Raw genomic sequence first — 18,472 nt, forward strand, 5'->3', positions numbered from 1 at the left:
CTTAAAATAACAGTAGCCAATTACTAAACAGGCTTTAACATCACCTTTTGGTCAATGTTCCAGTTATTATTAACTTTAGTGTTTCAGACGTTTGTTCCAGATTTGTGGTGCGTAGAAACTGAATGCTGCTTCTTCATGTTTGGTTCTGGTTCTGAATGCAGAGCAGACCAGAACCAGAAGACCTGAGAAGTCTGGAAGGTTGATACAGCAATGTGTTTTGGTGCGGAGCCATTCAGTGATATATAAACCAGTTTTAAAGTGAGCTACAGTATAAGGGCTTTAGAACTGGGGTCACATTCTTTATCTTCCTGGTTTTAGTCAGAACGCCAGCAGCAGTGTTCTGGATCTGATTGACTTTTTTTTTAAGTAAAAACACATGGATGAGTCTCTATATTTTACTGAAATATTAGTCTTTTAATCCTAAAAATGCTTGTCAGGTGACAGAAGACCGACTTTGTTACTGTCTTTATGTGTCTTTGGATGTTCAGACTCAGATTTCTGGCCTGAAACTCTTGATCATTCCTCTTTAGGTCCAAAGAGGAACGATCAGCTGGAGAAGGTTATGGCCCATTTCTCCTCTCGATCGGTGAAGGCGGACGGTTTTTTCTCTGCTGCCTTCCCTTCTTCCCCACCTTCGCTTGTTTCTGTGCTACTTTTTTGGAGCCTCTCTTTGCACATCCTCCGAATCTACAAATTATGGATCTGGATAACTGGTCTCTCAATACACAGGAGACCCCAATAAATCATCAAGGATTTATTTGGTCTCATGATAACAGGACTTCTGCTGTTTGGAGCTTGCGGATGCCTCGAATTTGTGATGGACTGAGTTGAACTAGTGAACACTTGGACTGATGCTGTGAGACGGAGGCACAAGTTGGATGTGATTCTTTGGATGCTAAAACTGACTAGCCGGATGGAATCGATCCTGGAGAAGTTGCTAGTTTTCGGCCCGATGGGAACGACCTGTAGACTTTAAGTCTGCCCGTTCTACAGACGGTTTGCTTGTTCTGAGTCTGCCGGCCTTGGCTGGTTATCTCAAATCTGCTGGAGTTTATATAAACAAGCCACTCCTTCCTAATGACAACCTTCTATCTTCTCCTTCCTAAAGACAACCATGGCAGGACTCAAGGACATGCTCTGAGATGATACCGTTTATAAACTGGTTTTGAATGGGAGAGCAGGACGTACGAAATTAACGGTCAAACTGCAGACGCTTCTCATTGTTTACAGATACATTTCCCTGACATCACTGCCTTTACTCTCCATGTCTTCAATGTTGCTATTTTCCCTTGATGAGTCCGTTCTTGCCCTTGTCCGTCTGTTTGTCTGGCTTATTCATTACTTGTTAGGAACTGTGGGGTGTGCCCAGAAAAGGAATTAGAACAAACTTAGAAACATTTAGTTCTTATTATTACTTAGAAACTGTGGAGACCTCATTACTGTTACAAAGTCAGAGCATACTTAGAAAGTCCAGAGGATACTTAGACTTATCCAGCGACCCAGAACCGGGATTTGAACAAACTTAGAATCCAGAAAAACTACCTTTTCAGTTACTTTATAGACTCCTGTTCTTCCAACCCAGAAAAAGAATTACTTATGTATACTCATCCAGTAACCCTGAACAGGAACATCTAGTTAATATACTTTGGATCAACATTATTAGATTCTTTCTTCTCTTGCTCTTTCCTTTGGTTTGCTGTTTTGTTTGCATTTCTTTTTAATTCATGTAAAAACTCTGAATTGCCCTAATCCATCTTAATGTAGAGCTGTGTATCATCTGCGTAGCGATGATCGTTGATCCTCTTTCTTGTTATAACCTGCGCTGTTGGAGGGTTCCCAGGATTCAGCCCTGTGGTGCTCCACATGTGACTTCTGTCAGCTGCCTTTTTACACAGAGAGTCCCTGTAATGTATCAGGACTGGAACCGGTCCAGTACTGGACCGGAGAGTCGCTTTAATAATATATCATGGCCAACCGTGTCGAATGCTGCGCTGAGGTCCAACAGAACCAGCGCTCTGGTTCTTCCACATTTCATATTAATGTGGTGTCACTGGACACTTTCTGCAGGGCGGCCTCAGCCGGACTGGTGGACCTAAAACCGCCTGGTCAAGAAACCGTTTAACTGAAACAAACGCTTAAATAATTTTGCTGATGAATGGAGCCAGCCAGTTTTCAGAAGCGATTTCCATATAACTTAAATAAAACTGAATTAAACACTTAAATAATGATGAGGTTATTATTATTTATTTTAGTGTTATTCCTTCTGCACAGCACTAATGTTGCTGTGCTGCTTTCGTTTTCTCCTCCTCCCACTAATCTCTCCATCATAGTAAATATTCCAGACGTCCTGATTGTAACTGGTCCCAGCAGACTGGTTTATGTCTCGGCTTGTGGAAATTCCAGTTTGAGTTGTCGTCACGCTGGAAGCATTCGCCTCGCCCCCCGGAGTTGCAGCTCGCCTTCCTTTGTTCGCTCTTGTTTGGATCTTGAAGATAAACCCCGTCGTTCATCAGTGTGGCGGCGCGTGGCGGCGTTATCACCGTCACCTGAGGATGAAGGGTGATGAGGAGTTTGCAGTGATGAGTTTTGTTTCCTGTCAGATCAGGACTGTGAAGGGAGAGAAGGAATTTCCATTCGGGTCTCATCTGCTTTTAAAGAACAAACAAAGCTCTTAAAAAAACTGTTTTTGGGTAATGAGGGAATGTTTTTGTTTCAAAAATCTCCTGATATGTCACATTCCACTGTTACCTAGCAACCCCAGCCAAGTCCAACTTGTTACCTAGCAACTCAAGTGGAGTTCCAGCACGTTTGGTCAGCTGGTTTTTAACTGCTGTACAATGGCTGCTGGAAGAAAAGAGAAGTGTTTTGTTGTTGATGTACCATTCAGAAACCACTTGCTGCGTTCTTGTTGGTTGTGCAGGAAGCTCTACTGATACTTTTCAAAGATGTACAGTTGTACAGCTGTACATCTGTGCGCAGCTATTTTCACTTGCTATTATAAACGTTGAGTTGTAGGGGCGTGGCTTGGATTTAAAGTGACAGAAACATTCTGACCTCAGCAGGATGAATATGTTTTGTACAGGCCACAGACCTGTCCTGTAAAAAAAAAGATAACATAAGTTTAAATTCAGTGCTGTATTTGTATAGAATTTTCACAGGAAATGACATTAAAAGTAATACAGCAGTAATATGTTTTATCTTAAAAGGTTTAAATCTGTTCTTTTTGCTATTTTATATCATTTTCCACCCACAAACAAAAACCTACACATCCTGTTTTTGCTTTAAAAAGAAATTGATATTCTGGTTGTTTTAAGATGTTTGGTAAGAATCCGCCTCAGATGGACTTTACTGGTGTTTGATCTCTGAAACAAACAGATCTATTCTGTTAATGCGCTGCAGCTTGTGATGTCAGATGACGGTTTGAATATTTATTTGGTCGGTGGTGGACAGCAGCATCAGTCGTGTTTTAGTGAAACGTGGTGGTTGTTGCAGCTCAAGAAGAAGATTTACTGTTAATGGGCGGCGCAGAGCGGCGGCTCATCGCTCCGGTTCACCTCCTTTAATTTAAGAATGATGGATGATTTTAGAACGGATGTGGGATATTTCAGCTACTATTTCCAATATTTTATTTGTCCGTCTCTGAAATCCCAAGAGAGCAGCTTCATTTAGGGAAATGGTCATAATTACCATTCATTTCACTCGCGCCAGGATTAGTCATTGCAAAGCTAATTAAATTATTAATAATGTTTTTCTATTTTTTTGCATTTTGCCAGCACACCAAATGTAAGTCTGAGATAAACAAGTTTATTTTTTATACGTTTGCTACAAGATTCATTAAAGATTGAGGCAGTTAATATTGAAGTTTCATCACCATCCAGCTTTAGCGTTCATAATCTGTTAATCTATCCAGATTTATTTTTGCTTTAAGAAAAATAATCTGTTTAAGGGAACTTACAAAATATGTTTTTTTTCTTTCCTGATGATTTAATTAAGTTTAGAAATAAATAAATATTCTGCTCTCTAATCGACTTCCGGAGCTAAAAGCTGATTAAAGAAAGAAGTTTTGCTTCAGTTCAAGTCTGAAATTATTCCAAATCACAAAAATTACTTATAGCTGTTTAGCAGTGATAAAACATTTAAACTATTATTTAAATGTTCTTTTATTTCATCACTTCATTCATTTCATCTTAATGTTTTAAATTTCAGTTGACTGAAGCTCTTTAAACACTTTTTTTCTGGTCTTCAAAACCAGGACTTTATGTTTGCAGCTGGTGGATGATTACAAGTGGAGCTTTAAAACATTCGATGATAAATGCAGATTCACCTTTGACCCCAGTGGTTCCCACACAGGAGCTGCTGCTGCTCTGGCAGAGCAGGATGTTGGCCAGATGATTAAACGGTTTCATCGTCCCTGAACTTCAGACTGAGCTGCTTTGGATGGTTACTGCTTCAAAACTATCAATAAAAAGATTCAAAAAGCTGTCGGCAAGTAATAAAAGCTTCTTGGCTTTAAATCAGTCAGGATATTTTTAAAGCAGTTCTTAAATATTTAAGGTGACGATTAATCGGATTTAAAAAATTCACATTCTGTTGATTTTTCATTTAAAAACTTAAAATTTTTTATACAATATTTGAAATAAACCATTAAATTCCATTTTTATGCACATTGTATGGCCTGAAGTTCAGCAACATGGCGTTGCTTCATGAATGATTGACGGCAACATGTGAAAATCTTTTAGCATCAATAGAGAAGGTCTGATCTGATCAGTTTTGTAATAATCAATTAATAATTGGACACCAAAAGGTGTTTAATAGCTGATTTATTTTATTTTATTTTTTACAGAATTTGAACCAGGTGAAGCTAAAAAAAAAAAAAAAAGCCACATTAGGAGTTTTGTGGCAAGATACAAAAAATAACTTTTTTTTTGTATCTTGATTCAAAATGTTCAAATATTTTTGTCCATTTTAGCTTAAGTACCGCTCTGAGTGTTATTCCATCTGCAAATGTCATTTTTAGAGTCTGTAACTTTAATGATTAATCATTTCAATAATTGATTAATCACGATTAATCTGATTAATCGTTTCAGCTCTATTTGTATTTGCGTGGCAGTAACGAGTTGTCTAATTTCCCTCTAGTAAAGTATTTTGAATCTGAATGTTTTAATTGTTTCTCTCCAGCTGTCAGACAGACACAGGAACCCTTTTCATTCCCGTTAGTGTCTGATAGGATCCTGCCTGTAATCCGTGATCAGTCCCTTAAGCTTTTAAGAGGCTCAGACAGTCAGAGTAGAAACAGAAAGGTGGGCACCGCCTTCCCAGAGATTTATAACAATAAATAACGTTTCACAGCCGAGGTTTAGGATTTAAATTGATGAATTTGGGGCTTTTTGTTCAGATCTGTTCTGATTATTGTATCTTTCCAATTCCTTCCTTCGGCTCTTCTTTTGTCGTTAAACCTGCTCACATCCTATAATTTCACTAATTTAGACCGTGCATGGCAGCAAATGGAGGTCAGCACTAAGGGAACTGCTGCTAATTGCTTCCTTCTGACACACTTTGGCTCTTCATGGTTGCTGTACGTTTTCTCCTGCCAGAGCCTCTGGTGGCGTCCGGCGAAGGCTGCAGACGGAGACCCGTTTTCTTTTTCGTTTTGTTTTTGGATGTTAAAGGAGAGCAGGACGGAGGAGGAGAACTTTCCGCCCTGTTGAGTAGAAATCAGGATTCAGAGCGGAAGGTTCTGGAAACGTTTCTGGTCTGGAGATGGAAACAGATTTACAGACTTTTACTGTCGTCTTCGTTCTAAAAGCTGCATCCAACCAACCAGCCATCCATCCAACGAACCAACCATCCAACCAACCGACCGACCAACCATCCATCCAACGGACCGACCAACGAACCGACCAGCCATCCAACCGACCGACCAACCATCCAACCGACCGACCAACCATCCATCCAACGGACCGACCAACGAACCGACCAGCCATCCAACCGACCGACCAACCATCCAACCGACCGACCAACCATCCATCCAACGGACCGACCAACGAACCGACCAGCCATCCAACCGACCGACCAACCATCCAACCAACGGACCAACCATTCATCCAACCGACCAACCAACCATCCAACCATCCGACCGACCACCCATCCAACCAACCGACCATCCAACCGACCAGCCATCCAACCAACCGACCAGCCATCCATCCAACCGACCAACCATCCAACCGACCGACCGACCATCCGACTGACTGACCGACCAACCAACCATCCATCCAACCGACTGACTGACCATCCAACCGACCGACCATCCATCCAACCAACCAACCAACCATCCATCCATTTATCTATCTTATCATGTTAGTCCATCCATCCATCCATCCATCCATCCATTTCTACGTCCTCTAGTTTGTCTCTGTTTTTTTATCAAGCCACCCATTATTTTCATCCATAACTTCATTTATTTCTTCACTTTTCCTCCCGTCATCCACAATCTGTAGAAATCTGTTGTAAAAGCAGCAAGAGAAGACAAACAATACGGCTCAGGGGTTTTCTTTATTACTTAATTTTAAGCAGAAAACTGCTGAGTTTTAGAGAAAATTCTCACCTAATTCTGATAACTCAGATGCAGAAACAAAAGAACCAGTCAGTGTCAAATGTGCATCACAAAAAACCCTCCAACTTCACCTACGTCCCTCCTACTGTCTTCTTCTCTTGCCATTCATTTTCTCCAGGACAGAGACAATCATTTAGTCCAGCTAAAGGCCAGTTGGTGTGAAGAGAGGCTGTTTAAATGGCATCTTGTGTTGCTGCTCTGAAAGGAAGGAGCCATTAGTGTTGGGTTACTGTGAAAGTCCACACAGTGTCACCTTTCAGGAAGATTTATTACCTTCACAGCCTTAAAAATGGAGAAATTATGATGTAACACATTTATTCTGATAACTGACCGCAGCATTTGCACATTTACATTGCCGATTCTCTGCAGAAACGCTTGTGCTGTGGTCAAACTGGACCATTGTGCCCCAGTTTGCTGGCTGGCGCCCGTGGGTGGGAGAAGGGTGCAGTGTTAAGCGCGAGCGGTGGAAGGCTGGTACAAGACCACTTATCATCCAAAGAGCCTTTTAACAAAGCAACGCCACAATGTCCATCTCCGCCGCCCGCGCCTGCAACAAAAGGCTCTCTGAAGCCCACCATGTTTGGCCTCGCTCACCCCGCTGACCTCAGTGCACCTCCTCCGTTCTCCGTCTTTACGTAATTTAACTGCATGGTGGAAATGTTAGCAACTGGTGCTGCAGGTTTAAATAACGTCTAAATTCATTTTATCCTTTGGAGAAGTGAGTAGCACTGCTGTGTGCAAAGCTGAACAGACCTTGAAAGAAACTGATAAGCTGCTGCAGGAATGAGAAGTATCTTCTTCAGAGTTGCATGTTTAAGCATGTTGCTAGTTTTGTAGCAGAAGGGAAAATGACAGATGAAGTCATTGCTTTAACAACCATCACTTCTCACGCGTCCCTCTGGACTGGAGAGGGACACAAACCAGTCCAGCAAAAACACATTTCACCAATCTGCACATTTTTAAAGCTGTTAGTCACTGAAACACATCAAGGAAAATTTATTTTTGCCCTCAAAATGCCAATATTTACTACAACTCCAATACTTTTGGTGTGAAATCGTACATAATTTGACCCATGCAGTTCATATTTATGAATTTTATTCTTATTTTTCAAGATGGCCACCATGGTTGTGGTTGAAAATTAATTTTTTGCACTAAATTAGATGAATGTCCTTGGTGTCAAATCATAGCCTACCTGAAATCATAGAAATCAGAAATATTTCCTTGATCTCATGTTTAATTTTCTAGTGGAGATTTTTCAAAATGGCCGCAGTGGTTGTAAAGGAAGATGCATGTTTGCACTAAAATCTCCAGTAGTTATTCTCAGAAAGTTACATTCAATAACCACTAATCCATTTAACAAGAATCTTAGCTGTTCTAACATTAAACCGCCACAAAATGGTTGCTTTATGCTAAACCCATGAAACATTAGCAGACGCTAACGCTAAACCGCGAAACGCAAAATATTTTGTATCACTATTGCTTTTGTTTGCTTTTATATTTCATTTTTTGTTTGAATATAATTTTGTTTATTCTTTTACTGCACTACATTCAATAAAGTCAAAGCTCAAACTCCGTGCTAATTAATACTTAAATAAATTAACAGCAGCTAACGCTAAGCACTAGCACAACCGTCTGTCACATATTTTTATCTCTTCCAAATTGATGACTGAAAAAAATAAACTAAAAACGGATAAAACACAAACATACTTTCGTCAGTGTTGTTCATACTTTTTGCCAAATTGCATTATTTTTGTTCTTATTTTTAATTTTTTTCATAAATAGCATCTTGCTTTACTTGAAACTTTTAAATCTACAGTTTTCTAAAGCATAAAGTTTTAGGATGATGCAAGGAAAAGCATCTGCTGGCTGACTCGCTCCTCCGCAGCGATCTGCTGCCGTCCGTTACTAGCTTTAAAACAGATCCGCGCTCTGCTTCCAGTCATGTTAGCAGCAGAGCAGCAACTGCCAGGAGCCACACACACACACACACACACACACACACACACACACACAGGCATGCATGATGAAATATGACATCTGACTCTACTGCCTGAGCAGAGTGTCTCATGTTGGGGGGTTTCGGTCCCGAGGGGCTGCATCGCTCAGCCCTGCATGCCAGTTCTGGTCTGCAGAAACACGAGGCCGTAAACGGAGACCAGGGTTCACATAATCCCCTCCCTGACCAGGCTGCAGACGTGAGCAGGTGGACTGATGGTTCCTTAAAATGCATGTATTTGCCGATTGATGATTTATTAGATCAAAATTAAGTCCAGTTGATTCAGTAATAAAGTCCGTTAGAATGTCTGTTAGTGTTGTAGTTTGGCCGCCATCCAGCAGAGGGCGCTGCTGGTAGCGGAGCATTAGGGCTGTTGTAAACGAATATTTTAGTAATCGAGTAATCTATCGATTATTCTTACGATTAATCGAGTAATCGGATAAAAAAAATTATAAAATGAAATATTGGTAAATCTGGCATAATACCGGTGTTACTATCAGATATCAATGTCAGTCCAATTTTTCATATTTGAGCATCCCTAACAGTTGCTTTTTTGTAGTTTAGAAAACTAACCTGTAACAATAATAGCTCACTTTCTAAGTTAACCAGAAGAAAAGTTATAGAAAAATCTGAAATTATATTGAATTTAATAACAAAGAGGCAGGCTCACAAATATGCTTATAAAAAATGTCTACAATCCAGCTTTTAGTTTATGTATTCATCTTCAGTGAGTTTAATAGATTAATTAAACTCACCTTGCCACCTAACCTGTCACGCTTTGGGTTTGAAAGTACGGGAAATGCCGCCTGGAGTGGGAGGAGAGGGCGAATGAACGAACGTAAGATGGGGTGGAGGGGAGGAAATAGACCAGCGGACTGACGAACCGTTAGACCGGGGGACGAACACGGGGGGAAGCAATACGGGATATTTACGACACCTTCACTGGTCACACTCAGAAACTCATCTACCAGCCATGTACGATGCGCTCCGCCACCCGTTTCTTCAGACCGGGATATGAAATTTATTGTGCGGTTCGTCGGTAAAGCTACATTTACACGGTAAGCATCAGCTACTCAGCCGCCCGCCCTGTTCAGTCTATCCGCTCACCTCAGCGCTCTTCCCGCCGTTCGCTTTCAACCAGCAGCCCCGGAGGAGAAATGCTGCCGTACTCCAGGCATTCCCCCAGTCATGTTAAGGATGCTTATTGGTTCCCCAAAAACGATAAAAAGTCGGGCATTATCATCAATCAATAAAATCCCCACGGGCCAATCTTGAAGATTGGACTTTATGCCGCTGAGACTTAGCTTTTGTCAACAACTTAGAGGCGGAAGTGAGAGCTCCGCGCAACGCAAATGAAGTCCCGGCCGGAACACGGTGCGCTAACTAATAAAACATAAATTAACGAAGCTTCGAGGCAGGTAAATTTTCCTCGAGGAATTTTAGTAATCGAGGTACTCGAATCATTCGAGGAATCGTTTCAGCCCTACGGAGCATAACAAAAATGGTGGATGGTGCAGTTTTTAAACAACAAAGGCTGAAGTGTTGAAATGTAAAATCTGCAGAATGTGGCAATTTGCTTATCCAGTTAATCGATCAGTTGTCAAAATAATCAATAACTAAAGTAATCGTTAGTTGCAGATAAAACTGAGCTACATTTAATTCCTGGCTGTCTTTATAGCAACGGGCTACCCTTTTAGAAAAACAGTGTCTTCAGTCAGAGGCTTCTTTAAACCGCTGTAATACAGACTGCTACAGCCGTTTCCATCTACAATAACTCAGATTAATTCAGATTCCTCAGATTTAATTTTCCTTTGGGGTTAATAAAGTGTTTGATGGTCTTAAAGCTGTTTACTGTGGCCTGTTTTGGCTTCTCAGTGCAGATTTAGATTTTATTGCTTCAGGAAACAAACAAACAAAAACAATAGAAACGTATCGTGTAAAACACTGAAGTCTAACATGTTCAAACCGTTTGGATAATTTGCATGGCTGAACATTTTGCAGAAATCAGTTATTTTATTTCATTTTCTTTGCGTTCAGCTTTTCGACCGGGTGAGGGAGGAGAACCCCGACTTCCACCAGAAGATCGTCCCGATCAGCAGCGAGCTGACGCAGCCCGGCCTGTCCATCAGCGCGGCGGACGTGGAGCGGCTCACCGGCTGCGTCAACATCGTCTTCCACTGTGCCGCCACCATCCGCTTCGACGAGCCGCTCAAGTAAGAGCCGCAGGAGCTTCTTCCTGTTGTGGATGTGCCGTTTGATTGGCTTCACAGAGAAGGGGAAGTGAGCGGGATGTGGATGTGAAATCAATGGTTTGTTAAACAAAAGAAGCCATCAGCGGCAGGCAGCGTGACGGTTTACCCAACAAATCAGGCTTCCTGCTTTGGTCAGGAGTTTGCAACAAACAGTGATTCATTGTTTGAGGTCAGAATGAGAAAGTATTTCATGGTTTCCTGTTTCACCTTCATGCTGCAGAAACATTCAGGGGAAACTCGCTGGGCGGTGTTGTTTAAAGATAAAACATCACTTTTTCATTTCCAAATTTATTTGGAAAGGAGAAGAAATTACGAATGGCTGGTCTTTAAATTCAAGTTTCATGTTTACATCATAAAAACACAAAGTCAGCACACAGTCAACAAAAGCAATCTGACATTTTAGTGATTTTATTTATGTTCATTTTCTTTAAAATACCAGAATTTGGACAAAACTTTACATTTTTGTCCGTCTGACGTAATTTTTAAATATTAAATAATTACTTTTACTGTGAGAAAGTTATTTACCAGAAACGTTTTTACTCTTAAGTCGTTTGTTGGACAGTTACTTTTTAGTTTTACTTCAGTAGAAATATGATGAAGTAAAGCTACTTTAGAAAACTCTAACAAATAAGCATTTCTGAAAAATTTGAGAGAGAAAAACTCAAAAATGTTGATATTATTGTTGTAAAAGTTCAAGATTCTGAGTTTGAAGTTGAAAGTTTGCGAGTAACAAAACTTCAGTGAAGCCGTTTCTGTCCAGTTGTTTCATCTTCATGGGATAATTTATAGAGGAATAAATGAGTTTTTATCAAAACATTTAGAACTAATTCTTTTGGAATAGCAACAATTTAACATAACAGCAAACACAAATATTGCTCTTTTAAAACTTTCCCATTTGTAATAATAATCTTTAAAACACCAGTAACAAAGAGAAGTGATTTAACTATTTGATCAGTTATTGATGCTTTCATTGAGCAAACAGTGGAGAAAAACAGTAAAACTAAAAACTTTGACACTACAGGCAGTTTAAAAAAAACATACAAATTTATCACGATAAATGTTGAATACAGATAAAAAGCTTCTAAGATGTGTTGTTTTCCATGCATTGAAAAATAGAGGTAATAAAGTGGGACTTATTTTTCCTGCGCTGGTTTTTGGTGATTTTCTGAGTTCACCTAAAAGCTGCTCTGCTCTCAGCTTCACATCGATCTCCTCCGGCCGTCCAGCTCTGTAGGTGTTGATTTTCTCTTTTTGAGGTTTTTATCGTCTGCTAGTCGTTTCCATCCGACTGCAGCTCCCCGTAGCGCCATAGTTGCTCTGCAGGGTCCCATAATAAGCCCAGAGCTGCTTTAGGGCTCGTTTCTCTCCATGAATCCATCCTGCAGATCTGCTGAAGATGAACCAGGCCCTCTGGCAGGCGAGATAATCTGAAATTAAGAGCTGTTTTAGGGCGTTTTCACACCTGGTAGTGCCGTAGATTTGGTTTGATTGGGGACAGAAATAGAAATATTTGTTGCATTTTCAGTTGCTGTGATTCACTTTCACGCCACCCGTTCCCCTTCTAGCCTGCGGGGGCGCTGCACCAAGAACCACTGAAGGCAACGGCATGAAAACCTCAGTAGAAGACAACTCCGTTCTTCTTGAAATATATACAAATATAGATTAGCATCAGATTTTAGAGGATTTCTCTTTTGTCTTTGAGATAATGAAAAATTTAAAATGGATATAATTTTATGTATTTACTGGGTTTTTATAGTTATGCCTTCCTAGAAGAAGATGATTGTATCCCTTTCTATGACATGAACAGCATTTTTCAGCATGGGGCCGTGGCCCCTCCAATCCCCCTATTGGGGTCGCCACTGAATAACGAGACTAAAAAATAAAACAAACACGTTCATCACCAAAACAACAAGCAGCAGCAGTTTTTCCATTAAAAGCATCATTTAAACATAGTTATTGTCACTTCAGCAAAAAAAAAAATTTCTAACCTCCTGCAGCTGCTGGCTGTGCTGCAGACCCAAACTGAAGCAGTCAGTGGAGACTTGGCTTAAACTGACTGTATGATGGTAGAAACGACAGGTTTGTTCTTTTCAATCAGCTTCAGAGTCGGTTGTTGCATCACAGCAGCAAAGACAGATGGGAGGTGACTCAGCTGCAGGAAGACGCTCTGCGGTCGGTTTGTCCGTCTTCCTCTCTGCGCCTGCTGGCGTAACGCCCTGCACCCGCCTGCAGGGGGAGCGGACACCCACACGCGCTCTCCTCTTCCTGTCGCTCCTCAGCTGGACCATCGCCCACCTGGAGCCGCCGCGTTTACCCGCCTCGTTCAGGATCGGCTCCTTTTGAGAGAATAAAACAAACTGGACCAGATTACATCAGGTTTATTAGCCTCAGCCAGGCGGCTGAATTATTAAAAACTGACCCAATAATTCACTTCAAATTACCAGAATCAGTTTTATGCTTGTTTGTTCTTTATTTCTCGTCAGTAGAAATGTGTGATGGCATGTTAGAGCAATTGTAGAAAAAAAAAGAGTAAATTTGCTAGAAAAAAATTATTTTAATCTCAGAAATTTTCTCAAATAAAACTTTGAAATTTCTGAGTTTAAAAAGTTGAAAGTTTGCAGGAAACAACTCAAAATTTTTTACATTTTCTGGTAAAAAAGAGAAAGAAATAAGTGCTAAGAAAAAACCTCACATGTTGAGATTATTCTCAGACATTTTCTAGAAAAAAAAAACTAAAATTTCTTTTTTCTTTTTCTTTTGGGTTAAATTATTATTTTGTTCTTGGGCCAAAACCTAAAGTTTTGTTGTATTTTATTTTACCTTTTCCCTGCTCTAGCATGTAGAATACCTTCACATAACGGTAATAAATGACCCCATCGATTGAAATATTTGCTTTGTTTTTATCTCCACAGTTTGGTTCTGGAAAAGTTTGACAATGTACTTTGAAAAGTCCTTGAATTTTATTGTTGGAAAAAGTTCAAACCCTGATTAAATGTAAAATATGACATATTTTTGCATTTTTAATGCGGCAGAAGAATAAAATATTTTGACTCGACTGAGCTAAAAGGACCAATCGGTGAAAACCTAGAGCCCAACATATTGCTGGATGCATTAAATGTCGTGTTGCTCAACATTTAAAGTGTTTTCTCTGCACAGCGAAGCTTAAAGCCGTCGGCAAACAAACATCCAGAGACGTTAAACTTCTCCTCTCCCACACAGAGTCACAGCTGCTCAACCTTTCCCTCCTCCACACATTTAGCGCCGCGTCTCTCTCTCTCGCCGTCCTGCAGGCACGCCCTGCAGCTGAACGTGATCGCCACGCAGCAGCTCCTCAGCCTGGCGCAGCAGATGCACCACCTCGAGGCCTTCATTCACATCTCCACCGCCTATGCAAACTGCAACCGCCGGCACATCGACGAGATCATCTACCCGCCGCCGGTCGAGCCCAAGAAGCTCATCGAGTCCGTCGAGTGAGTCCGTCGCTCCGATTAATCCAATTAATCGCAATTAGCTGGAGTATTCAGACTTTAAAAAGGCCATTTGTTGATACATTTTTGTTATGGTTTCTGGTTTTCTGCCCTGCCTTAAAGCTTTCTGTGGTTCTTTTGGAGGTTTTTTGAATTCCTGGTTGTGGTTTCAGGTGGATGGACGACGGCATCGTACGCGACATCACGCCGCGGCTCATCGGCGACCGGCCCAACACGTACACGTACACCAAAGCCCTGGCGGAGTGCGTGGTGCAGCAGGAGCAGGACAAGCTCAACGTTGCCATCATCAGGCCCTCCATAGTGGGAGCCAGCTGGCAGGAACCTTTCCCCGTAGGTCACAGAGCAACTATTACTGCAACATGCAGAACGGAGGATCAATGTTTAAATTAAGTCCAGAATAAACCAGAAATCTGAGAATTTGATCCAAACAGCTTGCATAATATAAGAATAAAATAATATGTTGGTATTTATTAGTGAGATTTTGGCTGGCAAAGACCTTAAATAAATGGACAAACAAATGAATGAATAAAAAATGTTTTAAAAAAACTACACAAATGATAAAAAGGTAACTTAAATTAACAGAAATAAACTATTTCCTGTAATAATAAACAAATTAATTTAAAATTGAAGATAAATTAATGTTTAAAACAATAAATAGAAATTATCTTAAAAAAAATCTAAATAAAGTTGATATAAATATTAAAAATATTAAAACCACAACAATTTCCTGAATAAACAAAAATATTAAAACCTTTATTTTAAAAATAAATGATAAATTATAAACATTAATATTTTAAAAAATAAAAATTGATCAGCCTGTAGTTGGCAGCGACAAAAGACCCTAAAAATGAATAAATATAAAATAAAATACATATACGATAAAAACAATAAGTCCAACTAAGAGACGCAATCACATATTTTATTTAGTAAAATATGAATTACCAAAACAATTAAGAAATTAATCAAACGCAAATTCAAACTGACAAAAATAAATCAATACATTTAAAAATAGAAATAGAAAAAATAGATATTAACGTTATAATATACAGAACTTTAACTGAAAATTAAATAAATAAAAATGTGTGTTTGAATAAGTTTTGTATAATTTTGTTGGTGGTTCTGATCCGCCTCTTCAAACGGGCCGGCTCTCGCTGCAGCTTCTTGTTTAGACGCCTGTTTGTGTGCGTGGCGTTAATTTGGCCCCCAGGGGTCCCTCCACACATGTAGCAGTCTGTTAGCAGCGCTTTCATCCATTTTTAATGGAGTCTAAGTGAAGCTGACGTGCGCTGCTCCCCACCGCAAACACCACAGGAAGTAACACAACGCCGCCGCGTGCTGCTGCTGCTCCAATCAGCTGATACCCCCTCTCTCTCTTCTTCTTCTGTTTTTATGGCAGTTGGAGTGTTGGTCTACCCCGGTGCATTTAGGGACATTGTAGATGGAGAAGAAGATAATCAGCACATTTCTGCCAAAAAAACCTCAGAATTTTTTCAGATTGTTTGCTGTCAAATCACATAGAAATTGTTTCCTTTTACTGGAGGAGTGTTTTCAAGATGGCCGCCAAAACCAAAACATTCTGTTGAATAACCACTAATTTGACAAACTGGAATCTTAGCTATGCTAAAGCGCTAAATACACAAAGAAAATAATGTAAACTATTGCTAAACAGCTAATGCTAAACAGCGCAAGTTAATTTTTTACACTAATTAAAAATGTGTTTAGCATTTTTTTATACTAAACACAAAAAAATAGTGTAAGCTAATGCTAAGCTGCTAAACCCATTTTTAAAAATTGGCGTAAACTAATGCTAACCAGCTGGACAAATAAAAATTTGCATCAGCTAATGCTAAGCCATGAAACACATACATAAAATTAGCAGAAGCTAACACAAAACTGCTAAACTGTTACACAAATCTAATGCTAAACCTCAAAACACATAGGAAATAGCAGAAGCTAACAATAAAGCAATAAAGACATAAAACATTTGCAGAAGCTAATGCTAAACCGTAGAACTCATAAAAGATGGCAGAAGCTAACGCTAACCGTTTAGACGGTGCTTCTCTCTGTCACACCTGGTGTGAGACTCACAAACGGAAACGTCCTCAGTTTCTGATTTTACTACATTTTGTTACTTTAAAGTTTTATGAACATGGCGTGCAGTGGTGGCGCAGGGGTTAAGCACAGTCCACATATGGAGGCCTCAGTCCTCGACGTGGCCGTTGCAGGTTCGATTCCCGGCCTGGCAGCCTTTGCCGCATGTCTTCCCCCTTCTCTCATTACCCACTTTCCTGTCAACTATCAAATAAAGGCCACTAGAGCTGTTAAACATTTAAAAAGAAAGTTTTATGAACAGAAGGAACAAAGTCAAAAACACACTAAAGTTCATCCAAGTCGTTAAAATTTATCACATTTTATGGCAATAATTAAAGAGCCTCAAAAACGGTGGCCATCTTGGAAAATGTCCTAATCTGAATATTCACTTCCTGTGATTCTCTCCGCCTCTTCACCTGCTCCTCTTCCTCCTCAGGGTTGGATCGACAACTTCAACGGGCCGAGCGGCGTCTTCATCGCGGTGAGTGAGCCTGACGGCTTCCGTTCGCCCGGCGGCCGGATTAGGATTAGGCTAATCTGGTGTTGTGTCGCCAGGCGGGGAAGGGGATCCTGCGCACCATGAGGGCCAACAACGACGCCGTGGCCGACCTGATCCCCGTCGACGTCGTCATCAACCTGACCCTGGCCGCCGGCTGGTACACCGCCGTGCACAGGTGGGTCTGTGGGCGGGGCTTAGCTCCTACATCAGGTGGATGATTGATTTTTACTTGGATTATAGATTATAGAGCGGCTTGACTCCTTTCCTTTCTTCTTTTCTTTCATCTTCAAGTCCTTCTGTTTTTCCTTTGTTCCTTCCTTGTTTCCTACCTTCCTTCCTCTACACTCCTTGTTTTTTTCTTCTTTTCTTTTTCCCTTCCTAAATTTTTCTTTCCTTCCTTTCTTTTTTCCTTCATTCCTTTCTCTTAACTCCTTGTCTTCCCTTCTTTCTCTACTCTGTCTCCTTCCTACCTTCCTTCCTCAGCATTCCTTGTCATATCTTTTTCTTTCTTTCTTTCTTTCTTTCTTTATTTCTTCTTTGAGTCCCACTTCCAGTTTTTCTTTCCTTCCTACCTCCCCTCCTTCCTTCCTTCCTTGCTTTCCTTTCTTCTAGTTTCTTGTCTCTTTCTTCCAGATTTAAAACTGAAATATTTACGTTAAATTCAAAAACACAAATTGAACTTTTTATCGTTTATTTTTCACGTCTGGAAAAGTTTGAAGCGTTGCCATGAACATTTTTTGGAAGCTTCATTTAATCTCTAAATTATGGAACTCTTTTAGTGACTAAAATGTGTGTAAAATTTGAAGAAGCAGAAAAAGTTTTGGACTGTAAACATGAAAATCTGCTGCAGGTTTAATCTGAACCGTTTTGCCGTTTCCCTCCTCCGGTCTGGAAATGTTTGTCCCGTTGACTCAGACTGAGTCAGACGTTCCGCTCGGAGGGAATGAGTTGGAAAATCGCAGCCGCTCCCTTTTTTAAGGGCCAAAGATTCCAGGGAAACTGAAAATTGGCAGCTGGTCAGTGACGGGCGCCAGCGCCAAGTTGGGCTGATCCTGGCAGTAAAGGCCATATTTAAGGTTTTCTTTTAATCTGATAAAAGATCCATTTTTACTGCTTCACAGTTTAATAGCAGGATAATCTCATTCAGTTGTATTTAAGTACAGACTTTGACTGGGTCACTCCAAAACCTCCAATTTATGAGAGAGAGTCATCAAGAATCAAACAGAATTAGGACTGAAATGATTAATCATGATTAATTGATCATTGAAATGATCATGAACTAATTTAGTAATTGATTAATCGGTAACTAGAGTCATTAAAGTTAATTTAAAGCACAAATATTAGGGTTGCAATTATTAGTTGGACTTTTTCAGCTGCAGATCTGTGATAAAAGTAATCAAGCGCTCCCTAAAGGAATGCGATGTTGCATTTTTTGGCAATAAAATGTTTCTTTTCTTATTTAAAAAATTTATTTATGCATCTTTGCATCTTTTAACGTGTTTCAATATTGTGTAAAAAAAAAAAAAAGGTGGT

The 18,472-nt window shown here is 40.2% G+C and overlaps 1 protein-coding gene across 1 annotated transcript in view; it reads left to right on the forward strand.

Annotated features, from left to right (window-relative positions):
* Positions 1-18,472, forward strand: part of LOC106924675 (fatty acyl-CoA reductase 1) — a 53,580-nt gene that overhangs the window by 28,429 nt on the left and 6,679 nt on the right. Inside the window, exons 4-8 of the mRNA XM_088002965.1 lie at positions 10,647-10,822; positions 14,152-14,331; positions 14,502-14,679; positions 16,877-16,921; positions 16,996-17,114. Coding sequence (XP_087859091.1) covers positions 10,647-10,822; positions 14,152-14,331; positions 14,502-14,679; positions 16,877-16,921; positions 16,996-17,114 — 698 coding nt within the window. The remainder of the gene's footprint in view (positions 1-10,646; positions 10,823-14,151; positions 14,332-14,501; positions 14,680-16,876; positions 16,922-16,995; positions 17,115-18,472) is intronic.

Source organism: Poecilia mexicana, unplaced genomic scaffold (genome assembly GCF_051168715.1).
Source record: "Poecilia mexicana isolate PSO_F unplaced genomic scaffold, ASM5116871v1 scaffold_23, whole genome shotgun sequence".
In the NCBI taxonomy this organism is placed as follows: domain Eukaryota; kingdom Metazoa; phylum Chordata; class Actinopteri; order Cyprinodontiformes; family Poeciliidae; genus Poecilia; species Poecilia mexicana.